The sequence below is a fragment of the Myodes glareolus genome, chromosome 6 (assembly GCF_982192425.1).
Source record: "Myodes glareolus chromosome 6, mMyoGla1.1, whole genome shotgun sequence".
NCBI lineage: Eukaryota > Metazoa > Chordata > Mammalia > Rodentia > Cricetidae > Myodes > Myodes glareolus.
In genome coordinates this window covers 66,298,049-66,322,247 of record NC_142031.1, presented here as the reverse complement: position 1 = coordinate 66,322,247, position 24,199 = coordinate 66,298,049, and the positions used below count along the sequence as shown (strand labels likewise).

The following is a 24,199-nucleotide window of genomic DNA, read 5'->3' as shown; positions in this document are numbered from 1 at the left end:
AAGCATCTTTTAGAAGCAGGAAGCTCCAGATACCTCCCCTACAGTATGTAGCATAAGTCCACAGTTATTAGGATTAAAGAGATCAATGGGCACCAAAGCAAACAAGTATTGTGAAATTTGTACAGACAGTACCATGATAAGGCAAGAGCTCATTTCCTGATTCATCAGGGCAGCCATGGCAATGAGACACTACTGTTGTTCATATGCATATATATTTATTATTAGCTTTTCTAGGTGCCTATGCTTGTAAATGAACACAGTGGAGTTTGATTTCATATAGGGTGTTTTGCCTTGGCTTTCTCACTTTTAAGAATAATGGTTAACAATATCTACCTTACGATTTTTTCCATTGGATTATTAAATGAGATCATTTATGTCCATCAACAAATAAACAGAACGAGAAAGTATGGTATCTTCACACAATGGAATTTTGTTCATCCATAAATAAAAGTGAAATGATTAAAGAAGTAATTAAAAAAATGTCATTTCCAGGAAAATGAATGGAACCAGGGTTCGTTAGTGTGTTGAATGAAATAAGCCAGACTTGGGGAAAAAAGCCACACTTTTCTCTCACATGAAGAATCTAGACTTAAATGCATATTTACTTAGATGTCTACACAGGAAGCAGAAGAGGGAACTACGGGGTAAGATGGGGGGAGGGGGAGGGAAGGGGAAGGGAAAACAAGAGAAGGAAATGAGGGCAAGGAAACACAAAATATTGGGTATTTTCTCTCATACACACAATCTAGATTTTAATACACAATATACATAAGAACGTCGGGAGGATCATTGGGGGAGGGGAGCAATAAGAGGAGAGACCGAGGGAAACGGTGGGGGTGGTAGATATTGCATAAGAAAACCCACTGTTTTGAAGTAACTAGAATTTAGTAAAAATATAAGTAAATGAGATTGCTTATGAAAAGAAACCATCACATATTTGGGGTGCTAACAAATCAAAGATAGGGCTTTTAATGTGTTTATAATGCTGGAGTATTTTGTACTGGGGCCCAGGGGTGGAGAAATAAGTTGCCCACTGCTTGAGTACCATAATCCCTCTGTGATGGACTACCTCCTTTTCCTGGTTTACTTGTCTCCTACCCTCACTTCCAATCCCCACTCCAAGACTGATTCGTCCCTTTTGCCGAAAGGTAACCATCTCAAGGTGCTGGATGTCACTTTTTCTTATTTATTTGCTACTAACACTTCCCATAAAAGGTGTAGATCGGTTTTGTGTGCCTTATTTCTCTAACCACACATAATTTCTAAGAAAAAGAAAGAAAAAGTTGTTCTCAGGGCTTTGTGAACTCCAGGGGAGCTTGTGGTTTCAGTTTCAGGCACCTAGAAGACGTCTTGGTTCCTTCTGAAAACACTGGATCTCAGGTCTGTCTCGGCAGGGCTAAGCGGCAGAGTCAGCCAGCTCCCACTACTGTGGGACTCACCAGGGCAGGGTACAGCCTGAGAATCAGGTGTCCTGCTCACTTAGCAGCAGGGCTGACGTCATCCTCTTAGGCACTGGATCACGCCCTATGAGCACGAAGGCAAAAGAAGCAACTCAAAGCCTCTTGCCAGCTCACAGAACCAAGAAATTTCTAACAGCCAGGCTGAGAAGGAAACCTCTATATGAAATTGATTCAAAATGTACTACAGACCCTTGTGTTGAGCCTAAAACTGTAAGCTGACCAGGACAGAGGAGAGAGCCATATTTCCTTGGCCCAGTTTTAGACAATGGCTCCTCAGAGAAGAAGCCAAAAGGACAAGCAGCAGGTGAGAAGAATAAAGTGGACGTCCTTAAAATTTAAAATGGTGGACTGCAAAACGAGTAAGAAGACAGCTCAGACTGAGAGAAAATATTCACAAACCCTGAATCTGCCAATGGACTTGGAGAGGAAAAAAAGGTCTTAGAACTTAACAGTAAGATGTTCAAGCAACCGATCAAATATGTCAAAACCCAAGAGGCTGAGGCAGGAGAATTTCAAGTTGGGGAATCAAAGCGAGACCAAAATAATAATATTGTTATATAATATTATTAGTTATATAATTATGTAATTATATAATATATAATGCTAATAATATGAGAATATTAATAGCAATAATAAGGATTTGAATAAATATTTCTCCAGAGGAGATATAAAATTGCCAATAATCATGTTAAAAGATGTTTATTCTTTTAATGCTTGAAAACATTTATCTTGTGGCTGCAGAAATGACTCCTCAATTAAGAGTGCTTGCTGGTTTTCTGGAAGTCCCTAGTTCAGTTCCTTCTATCCACATCTGACATCTCACAACTGCCTGTCAAATCTCATCTCCAGGAGATCCAATACCCTCTTCTGGCCTCTTCAGGCACACACACATATACACATGAATGGATGTATACAAGCCCCCCCCACACACACATGCATGCGCACATGCACAACACACTCATACAGACACATACACACACACATGCTTATGTATATGGAGGGGGAAGGATAGAGGGGATCCACCAAGTCGTCCATGAAAACGCTGTGGTGCTTCCCCTTTAACAGACTCTTGAATGCCAGCTGACTAGAGAGTTACTTTATCTCCTCAAATCCCATCAGTTAGGCAGCCTACTAATGCTGTATTTACAGATGGATGAGCATGCATATTTTAAAGAGATACTCAAGAACCTCCAGTCCTTTAAGACCCCTAGCCTTTATGTTTCTATGTGATGAACCACAGAGTAATATTCGTTCTAAATTCAAACCCACAGAAAGTAAATTACATTTTTTTCACTTTCATTAAGCAATAAATTATAAGTAACTATACCAATCCTAATTAAAGAGTCATCTTTTTATAGCAATCTCTAAGCAGTTTTATGAAGTCAATATAGAGCAATTACCCCAGAATGAATATTCTACATTGTAACGAAGTAAATCCAGTCCTGTTGCTGTTGTGAAACATCTTTGAAATACCACGTATAGCATTACAACAACAAAATGTCCAGATCGCAGCTTCTCTATTCTAAAATAATACAGTGAGTCTCAGGGGGATGTCTAAAATCATCTCCGCCTCTGGGACTCTGAATCCTGCTCCTCCATCGCCGTCTCCTTCCGCAGCTCTTGACAAGGAGCCTCCAGCCCAGAGCTCGTGGCTTTTTGTGCAATCGACTTTTAATCCCAGACATGCCCTGCCACACTTAGTGTTCAGTGTGTTATGTGCAGTTGTAGTAGCAATTCACGTGATGACTTCAATTAGCCTGGCAGCCCTGGCCCTGACCCAAGCCTGGCTTGTGGTGCTCCCCACAGATCCCAGGTCACACTTGCCCCAACTTCTCCAAGGGCTCCAGTTGGGGGGCTGCCTCCCAGATCGTCAGACCCTTCAAACATAATCCTAACTTGCTGCTGTCTTCAGTAGCACCGTTCACCCAAGGACCCAAACCCTGCTCTGCATCCAAGACTCTGCTCAGTCTCATCCCTTCTAGACCTGTGGACCACACTGGGCCTCTGCAGTCCGACTGTATTGATGCCACAGCACACATCCATCCTACACTCAGGATCTTGACCTTCTCCTCACCTGTAAGCTCTCTGAGGTCAGTGTGGAGGAGGATCCCTGAATCCTGACCGAGACTCGGAGGTCATATGGATCAGGCTTCCTTGTGTCTCCAACACAGGTCTCACTCTTCTGAGTGCAGGTCCTTTCTGGCCCTAGTCTTATGAGGATATAAAGTCATGTGTTCTTTAAAGAATTAAAATGAAGGTTGAGCCAGATACGTGATCAGAAGGTAAACACTTGCTGCACAGATTTCCAGAATCTGTGGAATCAGCTGGACACGGTGGTACACGTGTGTAATCCCAAGCACTCTTACAGCAGTGTGGGAGATAGAGACCGAAGAATCCCTCAGAAGCTCATTGGCCAGCGAGCCCGGAGTACATGACACAGCATCCAACAATAAGAGCCCTGCCTCAAACCAGAAAGGAGACAAGGACCATCTCTCAAGATTGTTCTCTGTCCTCCACACAGTCATTGGCAAACACCCATGCACACGCACATGTGCACACACACACATACACACATACAAATATTTTTAAAAGATTAATAAAAATCAGTTGACAACACCAAGATGAATGAGGTCAAGGCAAAGGTGAAACCTACATCCAAGCTTGAATAAGAAATTGCAGAGGTTACGATTGATGTCCTGGGGGAGCCTGACTTCTCCGCACTCAGGAATCTGCTCCCCTCTACATTGTAGGCAGCAGAAGCACAATCTTGGAGGAATTAGAGAGCCTCTCAGAAACCCAGCCCAAGCAGGAATCCTGAATCACCAGCCTGAGCTTTGAACCACCATAATGCTTGAAAACAAGGCGTTCCATGTGTTTATTTCTTAATTCCAAAGTTTCCACAGAGTCGCAACAGTCAGAGCTAGAATAAGCCTGGGAGATCATCTGAATTTGTCCTCCCATCGCGGGAAGAGACTGACAGCAGTCTCAAAGGCTGTCACGGGATCCATGCTCGTAGCTCCTTCTTCTCTCCTAGCTTCACTTTCAGCGCACACCCAAAATCCAAATATAAGCCACACTTAGCCATTCTGAAGAGTAATCCCTAAGGCGTACAGAAAAAAGACCCCTCTCCCAAGGGCTGTGGGACAAGCAACCACCATGCTCTGCCTCACCTGGCGTGAAGCACTTGTGCTTAGGAGGCGAAGAAAATGACATGGAATGTGCGCACTGTGGCCCCTGCCTGCCAAGCAGGCTCTGAATAGCAAGATAATATGTGAACAAGTGAAAAGGTAAAGAATGTTACGAGCTAAAATACAATTAATTTTTTGTCCCTACTTATCACATGTGTGTGAAGATCCTTTGTAATTCCTGTTCCGTACTGAGGTTAACTGACAGGAAATTAGGACTAGAAGCCAGGAGATCCACCTGGGATGGTCTCCAGGGAAGAGGGAATGACCTGAGGTAAAGGAGAGAGATAACCCCTCCCCAGGGAGCTCTCTCCATACTGAATGCCTCTGTCCTCTGACCCTTCTCCCCAGTAAAACCTGCCACTCAGCATTCTGACCTTATCTCTTGGGTAGCAGAAAGACAGAATAAAAAATGTTTGTTTTTGCTTCCTTGTGGGAGCTTAAGAATCATTCACCTGTGGTGACTCCATTCAGAGACACTGACCCACCTTAGAGCCTTCCACGGGAGACATTCACCAGCTATATCTGTGTGTGTGTGTGTGTGTGTGTCTATGTATCTATGTATGCACGCTTTTGTCTGTGTTTTGTGCGAATTGTGTGTTATGCGTGCTTTGTTATGCGCATGTTTTGAGTTGCTGGGCATGGTTCCATCTACAATCTCTATAATTCTTGAAATTTACTTCCTAGCTGCTAGGCATCATTTGCAATTATAATGCTGTCACGGGCAGAAAAGAGATAGCCTAATTAATCACTGTCAATACCGGTCCCTATTTAAGACAGGAGTTTTGCGGTTGCTCTTGTAACAGGCTGACTGGGAATAATTTATATAAAAATGTATTTCTTCATTTTATATCACTGAAAACATTTCCTTAGCATCATGGTCACCGTACATAAATTCCTTGGAAGCAATGGGGCATAACTAAATGGCATGAATTCATTTATTATATTCAGCAAATTATGTCTGAGCCGCTACTCCCGCACTCCGACCCCACTGAGCTCAGCATAGTAGGCTGACGGGAACCTTAAAAGCTTCCATGGTTCCCTAAGCTTGGTCAGAATCCTCTGGCCACCCACAAAATGAATGTGGAGTCTGCTCCCAAGGATTAAAATGAGGCTATTTAACTTAGTCTGGTTCCTTAAAATTCCATTGGTCACATGACTTTCTAATAGAAACCCCAGCGCCCTATGATAGCTCGATTGATTGTCCAACCCACAGGACTTTGCATCCAGGAGCTGATAAATCACAGTGACTAGCATCCAGGAGCTGATAAATCACAGTCTGTGTGTCATACCAATGGCAGTTCCTTAGCCAGCTTGCTCGAGAAGGGCCTCCATTTTCTTTAGACCGGGCAGCAGTTTTAAGCATGCAGAAATGTGAAATGCCAAACGGAGGATTAGTCGTGGTCACCATTCCTCACAGATGCCCTCCCCACACGCTCCTTTCCCTTGGCCTTGATTTGCCGCCTATGTTCTGTTAGCTCCTCTTCCTGCGTGTGGCTGCTGTACTCAGACAGGTACCCAGCAAACACACGTCAACTGTAACGTGCACACAAGGAGTGGTTGCCATCATCCATTATCGAGACCTTTTCTTTACCAAACATCTTGCTAGATGGCTTCTGTTTCCCATCATTTTCCTGGATTTCCAGCAAAATTCCTAGGAAGTAAATATTATTAATCCAGTGACCTCACAGAGATCTAGGAGGCTGGTGTCACTTACACACCCTCTGGAGAAACCAACTAGACTCCAACCCCACCTCCTCCTGAGCCAAACACCCCCAGGAGTTACCTTTAGAGCCACTGGCCTCTCCAGGGACCAGGATGGTCTCTGCTCATTGAGTTGCTTATGCTCCAGGATCCCCGACTCTTTATTCTAGTTGAAGTCTCTCTACAAATGGTCTTTGAAACTTCTAGGTTGTTCTTTGCAACAAGCTGAGAAGATATCTGCTTAAGGAAGATGGATGAAGGTCACAGGGCTGGTCACAAACAGTTAACCATCTAGGCAGATTTTGTAATCTAAGGAAATTTAACTTGTGACCCTTTCAGCATTTCTGAATTGTCCCTCTGTCAGCTCAGCACTGTGGCATTTGCTGTGTGGGGCCTGTGTGCTGGACCCTGTCCACAGATAAGAGCACAGGCTAAGCCCCAGCCCAGGGGACACTTTCCAAAGGCCGTCAAGAAAAAAGAAGAAAAGCTGAATTCAGTATTTCAGAGACTCAGACTTCCTCCTGCAGAGATGATTCTGGACATCCAAATTTCTCAGCATCTGCTCTGTGCACAGGTTATCCGATCCATCCCTGACCCCCAGTTCACAGAAATTACATCCTCCATTGATGTTGGTAATAGCACACAGCTTCATCTGCATCCGTCTGCTTATTCCTCAGCTTAGAAGTATTCTTGCCCGTTCTCTTTGGAGCAAGCATGTGTGGGAGAAGCAGAGCCCACTCCTTGAACGCTAACAGTGCTAGTCCCATGCTCAGAGAAATGGGGTTTCAGAGCAATAGGAACTTTCCCAGTTCTGTTGTGCTGTTGGTCTTGGCTAGCCCTGGGGTGAGACTTCTGAAGTAGCCACCTTTAACCACATGGACGAGCACAGCCCAAAGTAACAAATCACTAAAGGGAGTTTAGCCACCCATGGGGAGTTTGTGGTTACAGACAACATCTAAATGGAGACAGGTTTGAAGGGTCAAATGCAGAGAATGAGGAGATTCTATGGAGCCTCTTTTGAGGAAACCAGAGGCTGTGTACACTTGGTTATGGGTCCCTAACGAATGCCCTGGATTCTAGAGTCTAGACCCATTTGCCGGACTCATCAGAACACCTGAATAATATCATAAGACAGATGTCACTCTGGTTATATCATAAATCAAGCACAGCTGATACTCTGTGGGTTCTGGACATAAAGGGCTTGCCCTGCAAGCGGGAGGACCTGAGTTCAGCACCCACGAAGAAGGTTCGAGGTGACAGCAGATGCCTAAAACCCCAGAGCTGAGAAGCCAAAGGTGGAGTCCTTGACACTTGTTGGCCAGCTGGTCAACCAAGTCAGCGAGTTCCCAGTTCGCTGAGAGACCCTGCCTCAAAAGTTAGGGCAAAGATTGGTTTCGAAAAAAAACTATAGGTTGACCCATGGTCTCTGTATGCATGTACACACGGGTGCAGACACATCTACATGCGAGTCTTTGAGTCTACACACACACACACACACACACACACACACACACACACGACATACTGTATTTCCAGGACTCCAGTCTCTTCAGTTCCACTCTCATTGTCCTCAGGCCAACACTTAACAACCACTGCTTCCCAAATGCCCCTCCGTCTCCAAACACCCACCGGGATTAACACTCTCTTCAGCCTACCTTAATTTTTTACCTGCAGCTTCTTCTTTATGAGGTATAGTACCCCCAGCTAGATTGGGGGTGCTGTGAGGACGCAGCCCAGCTCAGACATTCAGCTTTCCAGGCTGTCACAGTCCCCCTTTCATGACTGACACTACCCACAGTGGACCCTGGGGCTGGTCTCTTTTAGGAGCCCCTCTTCACTAAGATTTACGGGAGACTTGGACTCACCAGACTTCCCAGGTGGCCCCCACTTTCTCTTCCCTCCCCACAGCCACCTGTACTGGTTAAATTAGTCAGGACTGGGTTGTCTATTCAAGCCCAACAGTCCACCAAAATGGGAGAGAACTTAGGAAGGAGTCTCCACCAAGACATTAAGAACAGTTTTTTAAATGGCTCCATAGTCAGAGAAGGAGCAGGGTGCACTGTCCCTATGGCTGGTTGTTTGCTGATGACAGTCAGGGCAGGCTTAGAGGACCACCATCCACTGCTGAGTCCCCCTGAGAAAAGCCTCAGGTGGTGGTGGCTGAACCAGCCGTGAGACCCTCATCAGACTCGGTCTTAGCCACCCAGATATAAGCTTGTGTGGAAAAGCAAACAGGCCCGGGCCATGCCCTTTGGACCTTTGGCAATTCCACCTAAGCCGGGGCCTCCTATAAAGGGAGTGCTTTTCAGGTGGCCTGGCAGTCCCATCAGTGCCTGTGGTGAATCGAGTACCTATCTGGGTGCCACTTCGAAAGAACCTGCGAAAACAGCAGCGGGGCTAGGCCGTGGCCAGGCCAAAGCCAGGGTACCACCCCACCCATCCACCGGCCATGAGCCCACGGAGGCCTGCGGTGCGGCCGCCGCTGCTGCTGCTGTTCCTGCTTCTGTTCTTAGACACCAGCGTCTGGGCTCGTGAGTGAGGGGAGAAGGCTGGGAGAAAGCCAGGGTGGGGACCAGAGTCCTCGGTTGTGGCTTCAAACCCGTTACATCAGGGAAAGGAAACTGGTGGCAGGGTGACCTCTAGGTAGCTGGGGCCAGATTGTGGGGAGGGCAGCTGCAGGGGTCCTAGGGAAGGGGTGGCGAGAACTAGAGCTAGCAAGTGGCTACTCCGGACCCCAGGTGAGAGCCGGGGATGGGAGAGCTAGAAAAACTCTGGACAGCCCTAAAATAATTAAGGCCTCTGAGGGGTCCGTCCTGTCAGCTCCTGGGACCCACGGAAAACATGGGAAAGCCAAGGTTTCATTTTTCTCTTACAGAAGATGAAGTCCTGGAAAGCTCCAGCTCAAACTGTCCAAGTAAGGCATTTCTTCACCGCGCACGCGGGGCTCCTCCAACGCCCTTTCTCTTCTCCATCCGTCCTCCTCTGCCCCTGTTCCTAAGGGCCTTCCTTCCACACAGTATCCACATCCCAAGATTAGGGAGCACTGCTCTGACCCCTGGAAGCCAAGGTTTTGCGTCTCTGCGCACCCAATCTCCTTTTGCAAAGGGATGGAGACTTTCTATATGTCCTTTCTGTCCCGTTTCTGCGCTTGGTCCAGAGGTGGGGTAGAGAAGAGAGAGACCTTGGGCACTGTGAGGAGACATTACTGTGCTGTTTATCACGGACTAATCATTGATTCCGAGTATGTGAGGATGAGGAAATGCCGACTTTAACCTTTGTGCAGCACTCCAGACCCCTCCTCCCCTTCCTATTTACCTGACCCTCGGGGTCACAGGATCAGTCCTTGCAGCAAAACCAGTGTTCTCGGGAGCGCGCCAGGGTTGACCTCTCCTCTCATGGGGCAGCACCGCCATCTTGTGGTCATTTGGCAGTACTACATCTGGATTCGTAGCCAGTTATTTTTCTCAAGTCAATAAGAAAATTCCCGTCAAGCATAGTGGAAAGAAACTTCCAGAAGCTTCTTCTTTGGGGGAGGGGGGGTGTCCAAAAGTCAACTAGACAGCCCTAACAACTAACTTTGTCTCAGGCATTTCAAAGTCACATCATCTTCACACGGAGAAAATGTTTAGCCTTATCCCTTTGATAACTTTGATAATTTTTCAAAGTATCTTCCTACAGATTTTTGTACCTCCATTAATTGATGCTTAGTGCCCTCCCTTCCGTGTACTTTAGATGATCTAAAGAATCCCAAATAATTTAAACATCAGACTCAGGGAAAAAAAAAGGTGCTGATGTTACATCTATAAAGACAAATTAAGCATAATGCAAAGTCAACCACAAGTGACTTGAGTCCGGCCACCACTTTCATTCCCTCTGCCGCTGCCCCTCTCTGTCTAGCAGTAGCTGCCTTAAGAAAGTTGCTTCAGCTTCGGGGCTGACATATTTTCTCCTCACTTCAGAAGATGCAACCCGATTCAAGCACCTCCGGAAGTACGTGTACAACTATGAGGCAGAGAGTTCCAGCGGCGTCCGGGGCACTGCTGATTCCAGAAGCGCCACCAAGATCAACTGCAAGGTACGCAGGACAAGGGCTAGAGGGACCTGCAGCCAGAGCCGAGCCTTGTCCCACCGTGTTTCCCTCATAGAACCGTCCAGCAGTTCCCAGCAAATGCTGGAACTTCAAACTACAATAAGTCACCTGAATGAGAAAGTTGCCACAGAAAAAAAATTTCCAGACAGATTATTTTCCCGTTAGCTTCCAAAGTGTAATAGCTGGTCACGGTCTAGGAGGCCGGCAGGATTGGCCTGTAGATCTGACCATGAGAGAGGCCAGTGAGGACTTCAAAGAAGGTAGTTACTGCACAAGAGCGCAGAACATTCGGCTTTTTTAAATGTCAAACACAATATGGAGAATTTGAAAGCACTTGATTTGGTAAAAATGCAGTGTTACTTATTGAGAGACAGTACTCTATCCCTGGCTGTGCAGATAAAGTCGATCCAAGAGCTGCTACTGAGGCCTGTGCCGGGAGGAGGAGCCATTTTGCTGAGTTGTCTTTTCCCCCTTGGGCCACAGTGCTGATCTACAGAGATGGGCATTAGCCACAGGTGGCCTTTTAAGTTGAATAAAATTTAAAATTCAGTTCTTATTCTCACTGGCTATATTTCAATGTAGCCAACGTCCACCTGTGGCTCGCTTGCTGCCGCTTTAGATGGCACACATAGAGTTTCTCCGTATTGCTGGAGTGCTCTGTGAATAGCTCCAGAAAACAACCACGAATCAGTTTTGAGTTGCCCAGGTTTGACGCTCTCGGCAGACTCCTGTAGGTAGAGTTTGAGGAAATGTCCGTGGGAAAACATTTGCCTTTCCTGCTTGCTACTTTGTGTTGCTTTGTTTCCTTTTGTTTTCTTAACTCCACTGTGTATTTCTCCTAAGCAATCACCCCAGATTCTTTGTAAGTAAAATGAGTACATTTAAAACCAATACAAGGACTCCCTCCTTCCCATGCCTAGGGGCAAACATAAACTTAACTCAGGAAGATGAGCAGGTAAGCCTAGGGACTCATGGGATGTGTTTCGAACATGTGGTACTGGGGACTCCGTGGCCATGTTCTCAACAGCTTTCCCCCAGTTTCCCGATTGGAGACTGGGCTGCATGGATGTCCCCCCATTCTGGATGGAGAAACTCAGTGTGTCACTACTTTCCATTCTCAGGTAGAGTTGGAGGTCCCCCAACTCTGCAGTTTCATCATGAGGACCAGTCAGTGTACCCTTAAGGAGGTGTATGGCTTCAACCCTGAGGGCAAGGCCTTGATGAAGAAAACCAAGAACTCTGATGAGTTTGCAGCTGCCATGTCCAGGTAAGGCATGGGCTTATGTCTCCAAGTACCTAAACTTTCCAAGAGCTACTGGAGGCGAGCATGGTACATGCATGTATGCCGGCGTCTGTGGAAATCTGAGTGTGTGAACCATGACAGGCGTGCCTCTGAGTGCTAGCATTTGTAGTCGGTGCTTATCACAGATCAGGTTACTCTCTGGAGTTCTCAGGTTTATCAAAAAGAGGAAAGTATTGTTGACCCTCCTTAGTTAAGTTTCCTTGATTATCATTTAAATTGTTCTGCCGACAGAGCTCACGGTTGAAGCACTTTTCCGACTCTAAAGCTGAGATGGTTTGTTTAAACAAGTGAGATCCTGTTTAAACTGAACAAGGATGATGCCTGCGGGTCTTCAGGGTAGATCAGGCAACACTCGTGGCTCTGAGATCATAAACACAGCATGGACCCCCGTGTACTTATGAGGGTGTGGCATCGGTTCAGCACAGGACAAAGGGAAGGCAGATCTTAGCAGTCTCCTGCCTGTGACTGGGAGGCAGCCACTGTGCACTGGAGACCAGGGCTGCCATTTATAGCTGGCATCTCTCCCAACACAACAGTGACAGTGTTGTTCCAGTCTTCAAGTATTTTCAACAACACTGTTGACTTGCACCCACTTAGTTTAGGACGCCTTAAGTGTATGGAACACAGGTGGTTGCCAGGATGTTAACTTGGTAGCAGGGGAAACTCTCTTCCCTTGCCTATTTTTTTCCTTAGGTTTTCTAAATGTTAGAACCTTGTCCTTTCTCTGAAAGACAGGCAAAAATGGTTCTGCCTCCATCCAGCTGCCTTACTTTATTAGAGATGTAGATGTGAGGGGAGCTGTGGTGGCGGAGGAAGTAGCAGTTATTCCGTGGTCCTTGCTCATCTCCAAACACAAGAGGCTTCTCCTTTGGACCACGAGGACTTGCCAGGCAGGCACAGCTGTGTCTAGAATACTCTGAGAGGTCCAGAACTGTGGGAGACGGACCTGGTGTTCTTCTCCCGGGGGCTTAACTAAGAGCAAGTACAGGCAGGCCCTTGGCAGCTCAAGCAGTCCCCAACAGGAAGTCAGTTGCTAAGATCAAAGTTGACCTGGACGTCCATCTTGGCCTCAGAGTGAATGAATAATAAAGTGATGTCCAACAACCATAGGAGAAGAAGGCTCAGAGTCACTGGAAGTCAAGACATGTAAATGATGTGTTACAAAAGAATGTCTCAGCCACACCCAGTGAGTTACAAAACTTGAGACGGTACCCATGGCTACAGGGAAGGAAATGCATTCTCATACACTAGTGGTAGAAATAAGAGTCACTAGGCCATACCCAGTCTCATTGACAGTATTTGTCCTTAGAGCAGTGCTCATCTCTGGGACTCTGGCTCATTTAAATAAAACAGCCATGTGTGAAAATAGATGCAGAAGGCTGTGTATTTCTATGTCATTTGTGGGACCAAAAAAGAAATCCAGGATGAGAGACAGTTAATTCCCTTAAATGAGGCAATATTTAAGGAACCACAAATAACCAAAGAATGAAAAGCTGTGTAGCCTTAGTAGAGACACAAGTGGAACTACACCAAATGATTCAGGTCTTCCCAGGATATGATTAAATGAGAAAATTAAGATGAAGACAGGTACGCATAATGCAATGTTCCTTGTGTAAAACATGAAAAAAAATCTCTGTGTTTGCCTCCTTGCAAGTTTGTATAGAATTATATTAGCGAGGTGGTGACATGGAAGGATGCAGGAAGATGTCCATAGGAAGGGTAAGGATGAAAGAAGACAAGGGGAACAGAAAAGGGAGGGTTGAGCCAAGCAAAAAGAGAAGAGCAAGGGGAAATGGAAAGAGAAAACTGACACATATTTATAGATTTTGGGGAAATGCATGTGGAAGATGGATGTGTGTGTGAGTGTGTGTGTGTGTGTGTGTGTATGTGTGTGTGTGTGTGTAAAGAAAATGTGTCCAAAGACGAAGTGCAGAGTTGCCCACACTTCTGGCTCCCTCTGTGGGCTTACAGTGGAAGAAGGTCTTTACCGTGAGCATGCACCTCCTTTCTCCCGGGACAGGTTCGAGCTCAAGCTGGCCATGCCTGAAGGGAAACAAGTGGTCCTTTACCCCGACAAGGACGAGCCTAAACACATCCTGAACATCAAGAGGGGCATCATTTCTGCCCTGCTGGTTCCTCCAGAGACAGAAGAGGACAAGCAAGTGTTGCTCCTGGTGAGAAGTTTAAATGGTGGTGACAGTGGCCTTGCAAAGTCCACTTCACATGTCAGAGGCCATGTTGTCCCTTGACGGGCAGTAGAGTGGTTCCATGGGGAACCCTGGATTGATATGAATACCAGGGATCAGAGTCCCCAGTTCTTACCAATTGATGGTCTTGAGCAGGTTCATGGTGCGGAGTCTAATGTTAAAGCTTTTCCCAGAGTCTCGTAACCAATCCACATACTCTGATTAATGTTTTTTTTTTTCCTGTGCTCATAGTATAGCACAGAAAAGTCTTGTGTCTTTTAGACACCAAAAAGATTGGAATACATTGTATTTCAAATCAACCTCAGAAAGAAATCAATGTACTTCTGACACAAGAACAATTTGAGCCCATCCTGTGTTTTAAGCTCTCAGCTCCACTATGCTTGAACGATAGAGATCCAACCTGCCTGGCCCTGCCCTGGGAACCACCTCTCCTGGGTCTGACCAATACCAGCTGGCCTTTCACAGGGATGCTGCCCTCTCCCTTGTAACAGTCCATATCCCTCCTGCCTCTGTCCCAATGTGTCTTTCCCAGCCCCTTTCCAGCTCCCGAAGTTGTTTTCCCATACTGAGTGGAACTGATCTTACCTTGGTCTCCCACAGGATACTGTGTACGGAAACTGCTCAACTCAGATCACTGTGAATTCAAGAAAGGGCACCGTGGCAACAGAGATGTCCACAGAGAGAAACCTGCAGCAGTGTGACGGGTTCCAGCCCACCAGCACGGGTGTCAGCCCTCTGGCCCTCATCAAAGGCTTGGTGAGTCTCATACCACCTCATCATACACAACAGCCCACTGTGAAAATTCTGGAATGGTCTAGCTAGTAGAGATCTCAGGGAAGAGCCTGTCTAGCTTGTCCAATATGTAGACTCCAGTGGGACCCCAGGACCAGAAATGGGAGAAAGACTACCAAGGCTGAAGGGCTCTTACTAATTATGCTGGACTGGATTTGGGTTCTGGACTCCCACCCCAGAGCTTGGTCCTTCCTGATATCCCTCTGACACGGCACCAAGCCATCTACCTGTGTATCTCTGAGATAACTTACTTGTCACTTCTCTTTCCCATTCAAGATCTGGTTGTCCTACATGAAGGGCCTCTACAGAACTCCCAAGGCTCATGCTCTCTCATCTCCCTCAGTCCAGGAAGTGACATGATTGTGTCTTAGCTTCCTGTTCTTCTATCCCCAGTAGAACTCAACTAGTTCTAAGTCCTCCAGGTCCTGCCTAATCCACCCTCTCAGTAGTAAGCTCCTTTGTAGCCACACAGGGTCCTATAGTACATGCTATCTATCTAAGCTAGCCCAGTCCCTGTAACATGTTCTAGAATATATCACAGGTTATCTTGGTCAACATGAACTGTTGAACAATTCCTACCATCTCTGCCAATCTTCCTAGACATTGTCCTTGAAGCAGGAAAGAGATGGTCTGATAACCATGAGGACCAGACTTATACAAGGTCAATGCACTGGTTTGGTATCTGAGAATCTGTTCTGTTCTCATCCTTGCCCTGGGTAGCACTGAAGGAAAGAGGAAAACAGGAAGGAGGGAAGGAAGGAAGGAAGGAAGGAAGGAAGGAAGGAAGGAAGGAAGGAAGGAAGGAAGGAAGGAAGAAAGGCAGGCAACCGAACCATGGACAATGGACAGCATCCCTTCAAGGGATGTGGCAACAGAGTTTACATGCCTACTAGTAAAGGACACTGCATACTACAGTTGATAAAATAATAAACTTAATTTTGCAGAGAGGCATCCCTAGGTCTGACCAGAAAAGATCGAGCATTTGACATTCACATATTACACTGGGCAAATTCCACAAGGAAGATGTGGGACAAACCTGCAAATCCCCAAGCTTGTATAAATGAAAGCTGTGAGATGTGCATCTGTGTGGGTTTCCTAGGATGCAAGGTGCCCATGTTGTACTTAATGGAACTTCACGGGTGTGGGACAGGAAGAGTCTCTATCCTTGAGTGTGCCATCTCGTGTCCCCTTAGCTAATGTCAAGTGTTGAGTTCTCTTTCTTGCTGAGTTCCCTCATGCTGCAGACATCCACCCTCTACTACCTTAAAGACAACCCCCTGAGGCAGAAGCCTCAGGTTGACATCCCAGGGACTGACCAAAATGCTCTCCTCTGCTCCTGTTCCCAGGTCCGCCCTTTGTCAACTCTGGTCAGCAGCAGCCAATCTTGCCAGTACACCCTGGACCCCAAGAGGAAGCACGTGTCTGGAGCCGTCTGCAGTGAGCAGCACCTCTTCCTGCCTTTCTCTTACAAGTAGGTCTCCTGCTGCTTCCAGAGTTCATTATTTAATGGGCTGGGGTAGCTGAGCACCTCTTGGGTGCCCAGTTCAGGCAAGGCTGGTCTTAGAGGAAGCTATGGAAGGTACAAGGCAGAGTCCATCTCTGCCCTGCTTTTAAGTTAACATGGAGTTTTCCAGAAAGGTGTTGAACATTGGAAGAATTTGAGAACAATAATAGGTATCTTGGACTCAGATCTGAAGGGTTTGTAGATCCAGAAAAGTTGTGAATTGTGCACTGTGTGGTGTCCTACTTAGAAAGGTTTTCATGAAGGATTTAGACTTATATATTCAAGTTCATGTTAAACAGTGACATTCAAGTAACATTCATTAGATAATTGTTATGTCCTTGAGGTTGTGCTGGGAGATCTATAAACACTTTTCAATGCTCATCTGTAATCTTAACCCTCTGGGAATTCTAGACTGGTGTAGAGTATAATACAGGATAATTCACCTGAGAAGGAAGAGGTGGGCACTACCCACTGGAGGATCAAGGTGGATGGATTTTACCATCCTTTGAAAGGTGAAAGAATTGGGGCAGAAAAAAAATAGATGAAGACCTTTTACCTTGAAAAGGAAAGCATTTCCTTCAATAACTGGTAATCCATGATTCAATGTACTTCCTGTGTTGCCAGGAACAAGTATGGGATCATGACTCAAGTCACACAGACACTGAGACTTGAAGACACACCGAAGATCAACAGTCGCTTCTTCAATGAAGGTAAGACTTTATGTCTAACAGGAAATCTGCCCACCGGGTGCCATTCATGGCTCAGCTCCCTGTTCAGTGTCTATGGACCAATGTGGACTCTGGTGTTCTGGTCACTAGACTGTAGCTATCAAGAAAGCATTTCAGGGTGCTAAGCGGTTGTAGAACAAAGTGAAGGGAGACAGTATCCACAAACGTCTGATATTTTATGGATAAGAAATGGGAAGTCTAAGCTAAATGTGAAACTCTGGTAGTGTTGACAATGTGATGCATCCATAAGACTCAGAGCCATGATGTCAGATGATGTGAAATAGGAAAGGAACTTCAGAGTCAGGCCAGGTAGTAATCTAAGGAATTGATCTTTAGAGCTAAAAAGAACTTTAGAGAATTCTGGTCTAACTCCAGGCCAATGATGCTTTTGTATGTCAGTCAGGCAACACTTAGATTTGTGCATTATTTTTATTGTTGTCTTGGTAGTAGAGCCTGTGAGTTCAGTGGGTAGAGGCATGTGCTTATACATCCATTCCGTAGAGGGAAATGACACACAGTGGAGCTTTATGAAGTAGTTTCAGTCGTAGGATGAGACCTAATTCCAATCGAAGTCAACACTGTAGTTCATTTCTATGAGCTGGTGGGACTGAAGGAGAGTCTCCCTCTCCACATGCTGCTAAGGGCTCCAGGTCCCAGTGGAAGACCTGATGGGTGAGGACCATTGAGCCTCAGTGTTGCCATGGCAGCAGAAGTACCTCCTTGCCATTCTGTGAAGCACAGGATGATCTGATACCAGATTCACAAAAGCCTGACTTCAGCTCCAGGTTGACTCTCGCTGATCTAGAAAGTTCTTGGGTAGGAATTCTCAAAGCAATGGACTGGAGAGGTGGTTTGGCAGTTAAGAGCACATGGAACTCTTCCAGAGAACCTGAGTCCAGTTCCTAGCATCCCCATCCCCACTGGGTGACTCACAACTTCCTGAGACTCCAACTCCAAGGGATCTGACTCCTTCCTTTGCCCCTTGTGGGTACCTGCACTTGTGTACACAAATCCACACAGAGATACACACAAACAGACAAACTGTTAAAGAATTACCAAATTAAGTTGCTCGTATTATTTCCCTTCTTCTCTCTTTAAGTTGTAGAATATTCTTCCACCCACCCCCAGGAAGGCTGTGATTAGCAAGTGGAAACAGAGTTCATTGTCTTTTCCCCCTCTGTTGATTGATTCCTATGCCATTTCCAGTTTAGACTCAACAAAGACGTTGAGCTACATACAGAAGCAAAACTCCACTGACACTTCTCCTCTTCCAGGTACCAAGAAGGTGGGTCTGGCCTTTGAGAGCACCAAGTCCACATCACCCACAAAGCAAGCAGATGCTGTTTTGAATACTCTTCAAGAACTGAAAGGACTGTCTGTCTCAGAACAGAATGCTCAGAGAGCAAATCTCTTCAATAAACTGGTTACTGAGCTGAGAGGTCTCAGCGATGAGGCGGTCGCGTCTCTCCTGCCACAGCTGATTGGAGTGTCCAGGTAGGTCTTTAATGGTTGCGAATCAGAGTCTCAGATGACCCACAGAAGATGTAGAACCTTTAGCCCAAGAATCTTTGAAACTATATAATTGTCAACTCACTTAACCAGTTGATCACCTAATATCTACTACAGGGAGAAACCATCATCCTAGGAGCTTAGAGTTCTATAGGCAAGACACACACACATCATTGAAGCATATATGCATCTGTGTGATCACATAGAAGGGTACTGAGTGGTTCCCAGATTATATGGGTATCTTCTAATTCCCTATTCTATGGTGAGCACTGTGAAAAGCTAAAAAGAAAAATTCTAAACCTCTCTTGAAGCTTTCAGGCTACTAGAAAGAGAACTCAGGGGAACAAAAAAGTACAGTTTTTCTACTTACTACCCAAACAGTACTTGCTCTATGTGCTGAGAAGGTCACAGGAGGGACTGAGGCCAGGAATGGCCCATGCATGTGCTGGCTAGGCACAGTTTATGTCCCAACAAAGGACAGAGATAACCATTCTCATTGGCTTCAGTCTGGGGGTTCTTTAGCTTCCTTCCCTCAATGTCTCTGCAGTGGCAATATCCCTAGGGTGGACACCATGGTGGAAATCATCATGGTCCTGGGCTCTGAGCTGTAGTGAGAAAGAAGGTTAGCTCTGGGTAGTGCATAAAGGATGCAAAGACTCTCTTGGCAGGAGACAAGCCAGATGCTGAGGATACTGCGTTCGACGTGATGGTCCTCCGTGTAACTCCGTCCTGCCCATCTCTCCTTAGCCCCATCACTCTACAAGCCTTGGTCCAGTGTGGACAACCCCAGTGCTACACTCACATCCTTCAGTGGCTGAAAACTGAGAAGGCTCACCCCCTCCTGGTTGACATTGTTACCTACCTGGTGGCCCTGATCCCAAATCCTTCAACCCAGAGGCTGCGGGAGATCTTTAACACCGCCAAAGAGCAGCAGAGCCGAGCCACCTTGTATGCCCTGAGCCACGTGGTTAACAAGTGAGTCTTTACCTCGTCTTGCTCCATCCTACATCACTCCTCCTGGTAGCAAAGAAAGCACTAGATCTTTGCTTCAATGGTGCTTTCCCCACCTTCGAATCCCAATGCTTTTTCTTCTGGTTTCCCATTGCTCATATTGAGTGAAAGCTTGAAATAAGGACCAGCAAACACAAGTTTGAATTTTAAGAGAAGTTTAACTAGGCTTGCTAAATTGCAATCTCTGTTTCTTCCCTTGGTAGCTATTATGATGCAGACCATTCAAGAAGCCCCGATCTGCAAGATGTTGCTGAATACCTGTTGAAACAGCTTGACAATGAGTGCACAGGGGATGAAGACCACACCTACCTGATCCTGAGGGTATTCTTTCAGTCTTTTGCATCATATACATCATTACAAAAATGCTCATTCTGGACATCCCTTACATCTGCATTGTGATGAGTTCTGGTTTTATTTCCTCCAATGAAGGTCATCGGAAATATGGGCAGAACCATGGAACAGGTAATGCCAACACTCAAGTCCTCAGTCCTGAATTGCGTGAGAAGTGCAAAGCCATCGCTGTTGATTCAGAAAGCTGCTATCCAGGCCCTGAGGAAGATGGAACTGGGAGATGAGGTAAAGCATGTTGTGGGGTTCTGAAAGTGAGAGCTGATGCTGACCAACGAGGTTCAGATTGTATGAAGGCATCACTTACCTGTTTCACCACCTGGGCCTCCCTGTACTACCATCTAGGTGTCAGTTTCAGTAAGGCCATTGACATACTACTATGTGCACATGAAAGACACACCACTTTGTAGCAAATCCACATGCAGAACACAGACCTTTTTTCTACATGCTATCCTGCTACCAAGTTGACTATCATCTCATCTTGCGAAAGCCTTGGTACTACACAATCTCATCACACCAGATAGTGAATTAGGTTCTACCCGAGGTGACAAAAAAATTACTCCAGAGCATTAGAAATACCTTCTCCAAACTCACTATCATTTTCCATCTTTGTCTTGACATCAAAATAACCTACAATAAGATAATTGTATCTTCACTGTGTGGCAGGTCTACAGACAGGTTGTGAGCTGGTCAAGACTTGAATGCGTTAATGAAACTGAGTTCAGCTCCTAGTCTATATAAGTCTTCCGGGTGCCATTCCTTGAACCGGTTGCCCTGCAAGTGAGGATGCTGAAAAGAAGACTAGGTATTAGCATTTGTGGTTGTTTTAGATAGAAATTAGAGTTTCTTGTAAAACACCACACACACCAGCATCAGCCAGGCATGCTCTGTGTCTTGACCAAAAGACAGCGATCTCAGTCTCCTCTTTTGACTGCAGGTCCAAGAGATCCTTTTTGATACATTTGCGAATGGTGCCGCTCCTGTAGAGAAGAGACTGGCTGCCTATCTCTTGCTGATGAGGGGCCCTTCGTCATCAGAAATTCGCAAAATTATCCAGCTTCTCCAATTGGAGCAGAGTGAACAGGTGAAGAACTTCGTGGCATCTCACATCGCCAACATCTTGAACTCAGAAGAGCTGTATGTCCAAGAGTAAGTAAGAGTCATTTTCCCCCATCAGCCACTGAGAACTCTGGGCTTGGACACCAATCCCTGATTGTGGCACTGCCCATCTTCAGGGATTCTTAAAAGTGAATGTGCGTGGACCCTAAGCCAAAGTCTTGGGACATCTAAATCTACATATCTTAGTAATTAGAAATTCATAACTGAGTAGGATATGAAGAGACAACCAACAAGTAACACAGGATTTTTACTCAAAGTTTATCTTTCTTTTCATTTAGTCTGAAGAGTTTGATCAAAAGTGTTCTGGAGGGCTCTCAACTTCCAACAATCATGGACTTCAGGAGATTTTCCCAGAACTATCAAATCTCCAAATCTGTTTCTCTCCCGTCGTTTGACCCAGTCTCTGCCAAAGTGGAAGGGAATCTCATATTTGATCCAAGCAGTTACCTTCCCAAAGAAAGCATGCTGAAAACAACTCTCACGGTCTTTGGACTCGCTTCAACTGATCTCTTTGAGGTATGTTTGAGAGGATCTCAGTGTAGTTAACCCATCTGGTACAACACCATCGGCCTCCACTAGGGGTCATCCGAAGCATGACTCCTTAGATTAAACAGAATCAAAGATTCTCAGAGAAGCCCCTGAACCCCAAACCTTAGAAAATGCATGAACTCTCCATTGAGTTAAATACATAGTTCTCTCCCATCAAACCCTGAATCTCTTTTCTGCTCTGAATCCTTAGTGTAATGATTTATCCTCTCTCTCTCTCTCTCTCTCTCTCTCTCATCCTTAACTGTGTCTTCTGGGGAAAGTCAGGGGAGTGATACCGTTCAGGAGTCTGATGAGATTTAAACAAACAACTTCCTTGAAAGATTTCTGTCATGTTCACTTGCTGCTTGTTTAATTATAAGAACATAAGTGTGTGGGGGGGATGCTGTCTGCTGTACAAGCAAAAGCCTAATGACATGCTTTGCCTGGTTTTCTTTCTCAGATTGGATTAGAAGGAAAGGGCTTCGAGCCAACACTGGAAGCTCTTTTCGGTACGCAAGGATTCTTCCCAGACAGTGTCAACAAGGCTTTGTACTGGGTCGATGGACAAGTTCCTGATCGTGTCTCCAAGGTCTTGGTGGACCACTTTGGCTATACCAAAGATGACAAGCATGAACAGGTATGTGTTTTGAGATGTCCTTTTTCTTTAAGGGAAGTCTATCATTCATCTTGAAGCCTAGAAGACATGAAAGTTCTACCTACTTGAAATATGGTTATCTATTAGATGCCTTTGTGGGACTAAGAACCAGTATCCTCTGTGGGTAAGGGCCTCTTGAAAATTTAGTGGGAACAAGATTGACTAGAAATACTTCAGTGAAATGTTTAAGAGTGTGCAACCTCAAGACATGAGTTTGGATTCACACCTCGCTGTCTCCAAGTCGTGAACCCTTGGGAAAACTGCTTGATATTACATATGACTGACCTATTCCTAGGTAAACCGGGTACTAATAATAATCCATATCTCACACCATCACTTAACGGCTAAATGAAATAAGGTGCACTGTTCCTGACATTACTACTGATTTTTCAATAAGCAGACATGATCATAAATTTTAAGTTAATGTTTTTGTCATTATCAGCAACTTTTCCTTGTCTGTCACTCACATCAGTGCGCTGGCTAGTGAGAACAAATTACACACCAAAGCTGGCAATGAGTCCCTACTTTAAGGAGCAGAAACTAGGTTATGAACACTGAAGCTTCTTGTTCCTCTACTTATTTTCCCTTTTATGGTGTAGTCTTGTGATTGGCACCATAAAAGAACTCACCCAAGACTTACTGAATCAGACCCCATTTTAACTAGACTCCAGGGGACATGGATACATGTTCAAGGCTTAGCAGTAGGGCCATAGCTTGCTTCTAGATATTAATTAATTGGTCTCATGGCCAACTTCTGATGTCTGACCTCCACCAGAAGCTGACCGATTCTGGGTCTTTTCTTCACAATGCATTATGTGAGTCTCTGGAGCTCTTTCCCTAATAGTGAATCTGTAGTCCTGTGTTTTTCAAACTCCCGTCTGATTTATATACTCATGGCCATTTTTTCTCAAGAAATCCCTGGCACTCATTCCTAGTAAAAGGTGAGAGGGGTAAGTAAGGGAGGAAAAAAAGAGGGCATCCTATTCTTGAGGGGCCCTGGGGATCCTGGAGAGTAGGAGCTCCCCTAATTTTTCTTCAAGTTAGGCACTGCTTTGAGAACACTCCTAACCCTGACAAAAGCGTCTCGGTTTTTGTCCCTGTTTAGAAGAATTCTCCTTCAGTAAAAGGCGGGACCCAATTCCAGTGCCTGCCTTGTGTCATTATCACACTTGCGGGGGGGGGGGGGGGGGGGGCGGGGGCGGGGCTTGAGTGTGAGTGCCTCACAGCTGCACAGACAGGTTGGCTGGAGAGGTCTGTAGGTGTTAAGCAGGCCTGCCATCTCACTAGACATTTTGCTACTAAAATCCTACCTAGGACATGGTGAACGGAATCATGCCCATGGTGGACAAGCTGATCAAAGAACTGAAGTCTAAGGAAATCCCTGAAGCCCGAGCCTACCTCCGCATCTTAGGGGAAGAACTTGGCTTTGTCAAGCTCCAAGACCTCCAAGTCCTGGGAAGGCTGTTGCTGAACAGTGCGCAAACTTTGCGGGGAATTCCCCAGATGGTGAGTGACCCAGGCCCAGTATGAGCACTAATTGACGAGCCAGATCCTTCTTAGATCCGCCAGTCTCACAAATATGAGAAAGGGTTTTGTGCATCCTTTGAAATACAAGTTTTCCTTGAATTTGAGTACAGAGGACTCTCAAGGGCTAAGGAAGGGGGCTCAATCAGTAAAGTCTGACCTGTCCTGAAGACTGATCTAGATTTAGACCCCCAGAAACCACGTGAGAAAGCAGGGTGCTGTGGCACCCCAATAATCCCAGCACTGGGGAGGCAGAAATAAGCAGATTCCTGGGATTTGCTGGCAGACTTAGCCTTGCCAAAATGGCGAGCTCTGGGTACAACCAAGAGACCATCTCACAATACAAGGTGAACAGGATTCTGAGGAATGACATCTCAGGTTGATGTGGTACACACACATACACACACACACACACACACACACAGAGAGACATGCATACATACATATATGCACACACATACATGTGTGCATGTACATGGACACCCACAAGCAAGTGCACACATGTAAGCATGCATATACCTGTACACACACA

General features: G+C 45.8%; 1 protein-coding gene and 1 long non-coding RNA gene across 2 annotated transcripts in view; one reads left to right on the top strand and one right to left on the bottom strand.

Moving 5' to 3' along the window:
• Positions 1 to 718: 718 nt before the first annotated feature.
• On the bottom strand, positions 719 to 8,552 carry LOC125404016 (uncharacterized). The gene is made up of 3 exons (XR_007233151.3): positions 8,005 to 8,552; positions 6,432 to 6,586; positions 719 to 6,299 (listed from the first exon to the last, which is right to left on the bottom strand). It is a non-coding gene; the product is annotated as an uncharacterized LOC125404016 (long non-coding RNA).
• A 129-nt stretch (positions 8,553 to 8,681) lies between these two features.
• Apob (apolipoprotein B) overlaps positions 8,682 to 24,199 on the top strand; it is a 37,891-nt gene continuing 22,373 nt past the window's right edge. The window contains exons 1-16 of the mRNA XM_048439666.3: positions 8,682 to 8,880; positions 9,225 to 9,263; positions 10,309 to 10,424; positions 11,561 to 11,706; positions 13,763 to 13,916; positions 14,550 to 14,705; positions 16,088 to 16,212; positions 16,870 to 16,955; positions 18,248 to 18,467; positions 19,230 to 19,457; positions 19,697 to 19,814; positions 19,923 to 20,069; positions 20,779 to 20,990; positions 21,239 to 21,476; positions 21,949 to 22,125; positions 23,458 to 23,649. Of these exons, the coding sequence (XP_048295623.3) occupies positions 8,799 to 8,880; positions 9,225 to 9,263; positions 10,309 to 10,424; positions 11,561 to 11,706; positions 13,763 to 13,916; positions 14,550 to 14,705; positions 16,088 to 16,212; positions 16,870 to 16,955; positions 18,248 to 18,467; positions 19,230 to 19,457; positions 19,697 to 19,814; positions 19,923 to 20,069; positions 20,779 to 20,990; positions 21,239 to 21,476; positions 21,949 to 22,125; positions 23,458 to 23,649 (2,436 nt within the window). The 5' untranslated portion in view covers positions 8,682 to 8,798. The remainder of the gene's footprint in view (positions 8,881 to 9,224; positions 9,264 to 10,308; positions 10,425 to 11,560; positions 11,707 to 13,762; positions 13,917 to 14,549; positions 14,706 to 16,087; positions 16,213 to 16,869; positions 16,956 to 18,247; positions 18,468 to 19,229; positions 19,458 to 19,696; positions 19,815 to 19,922; positions 20,070 to 20,778; positions 20,991 to 21,238; positions 21,477 to 21,948; positions 22,126 to 23,457; positions 23,650 to 24,199) is intronic.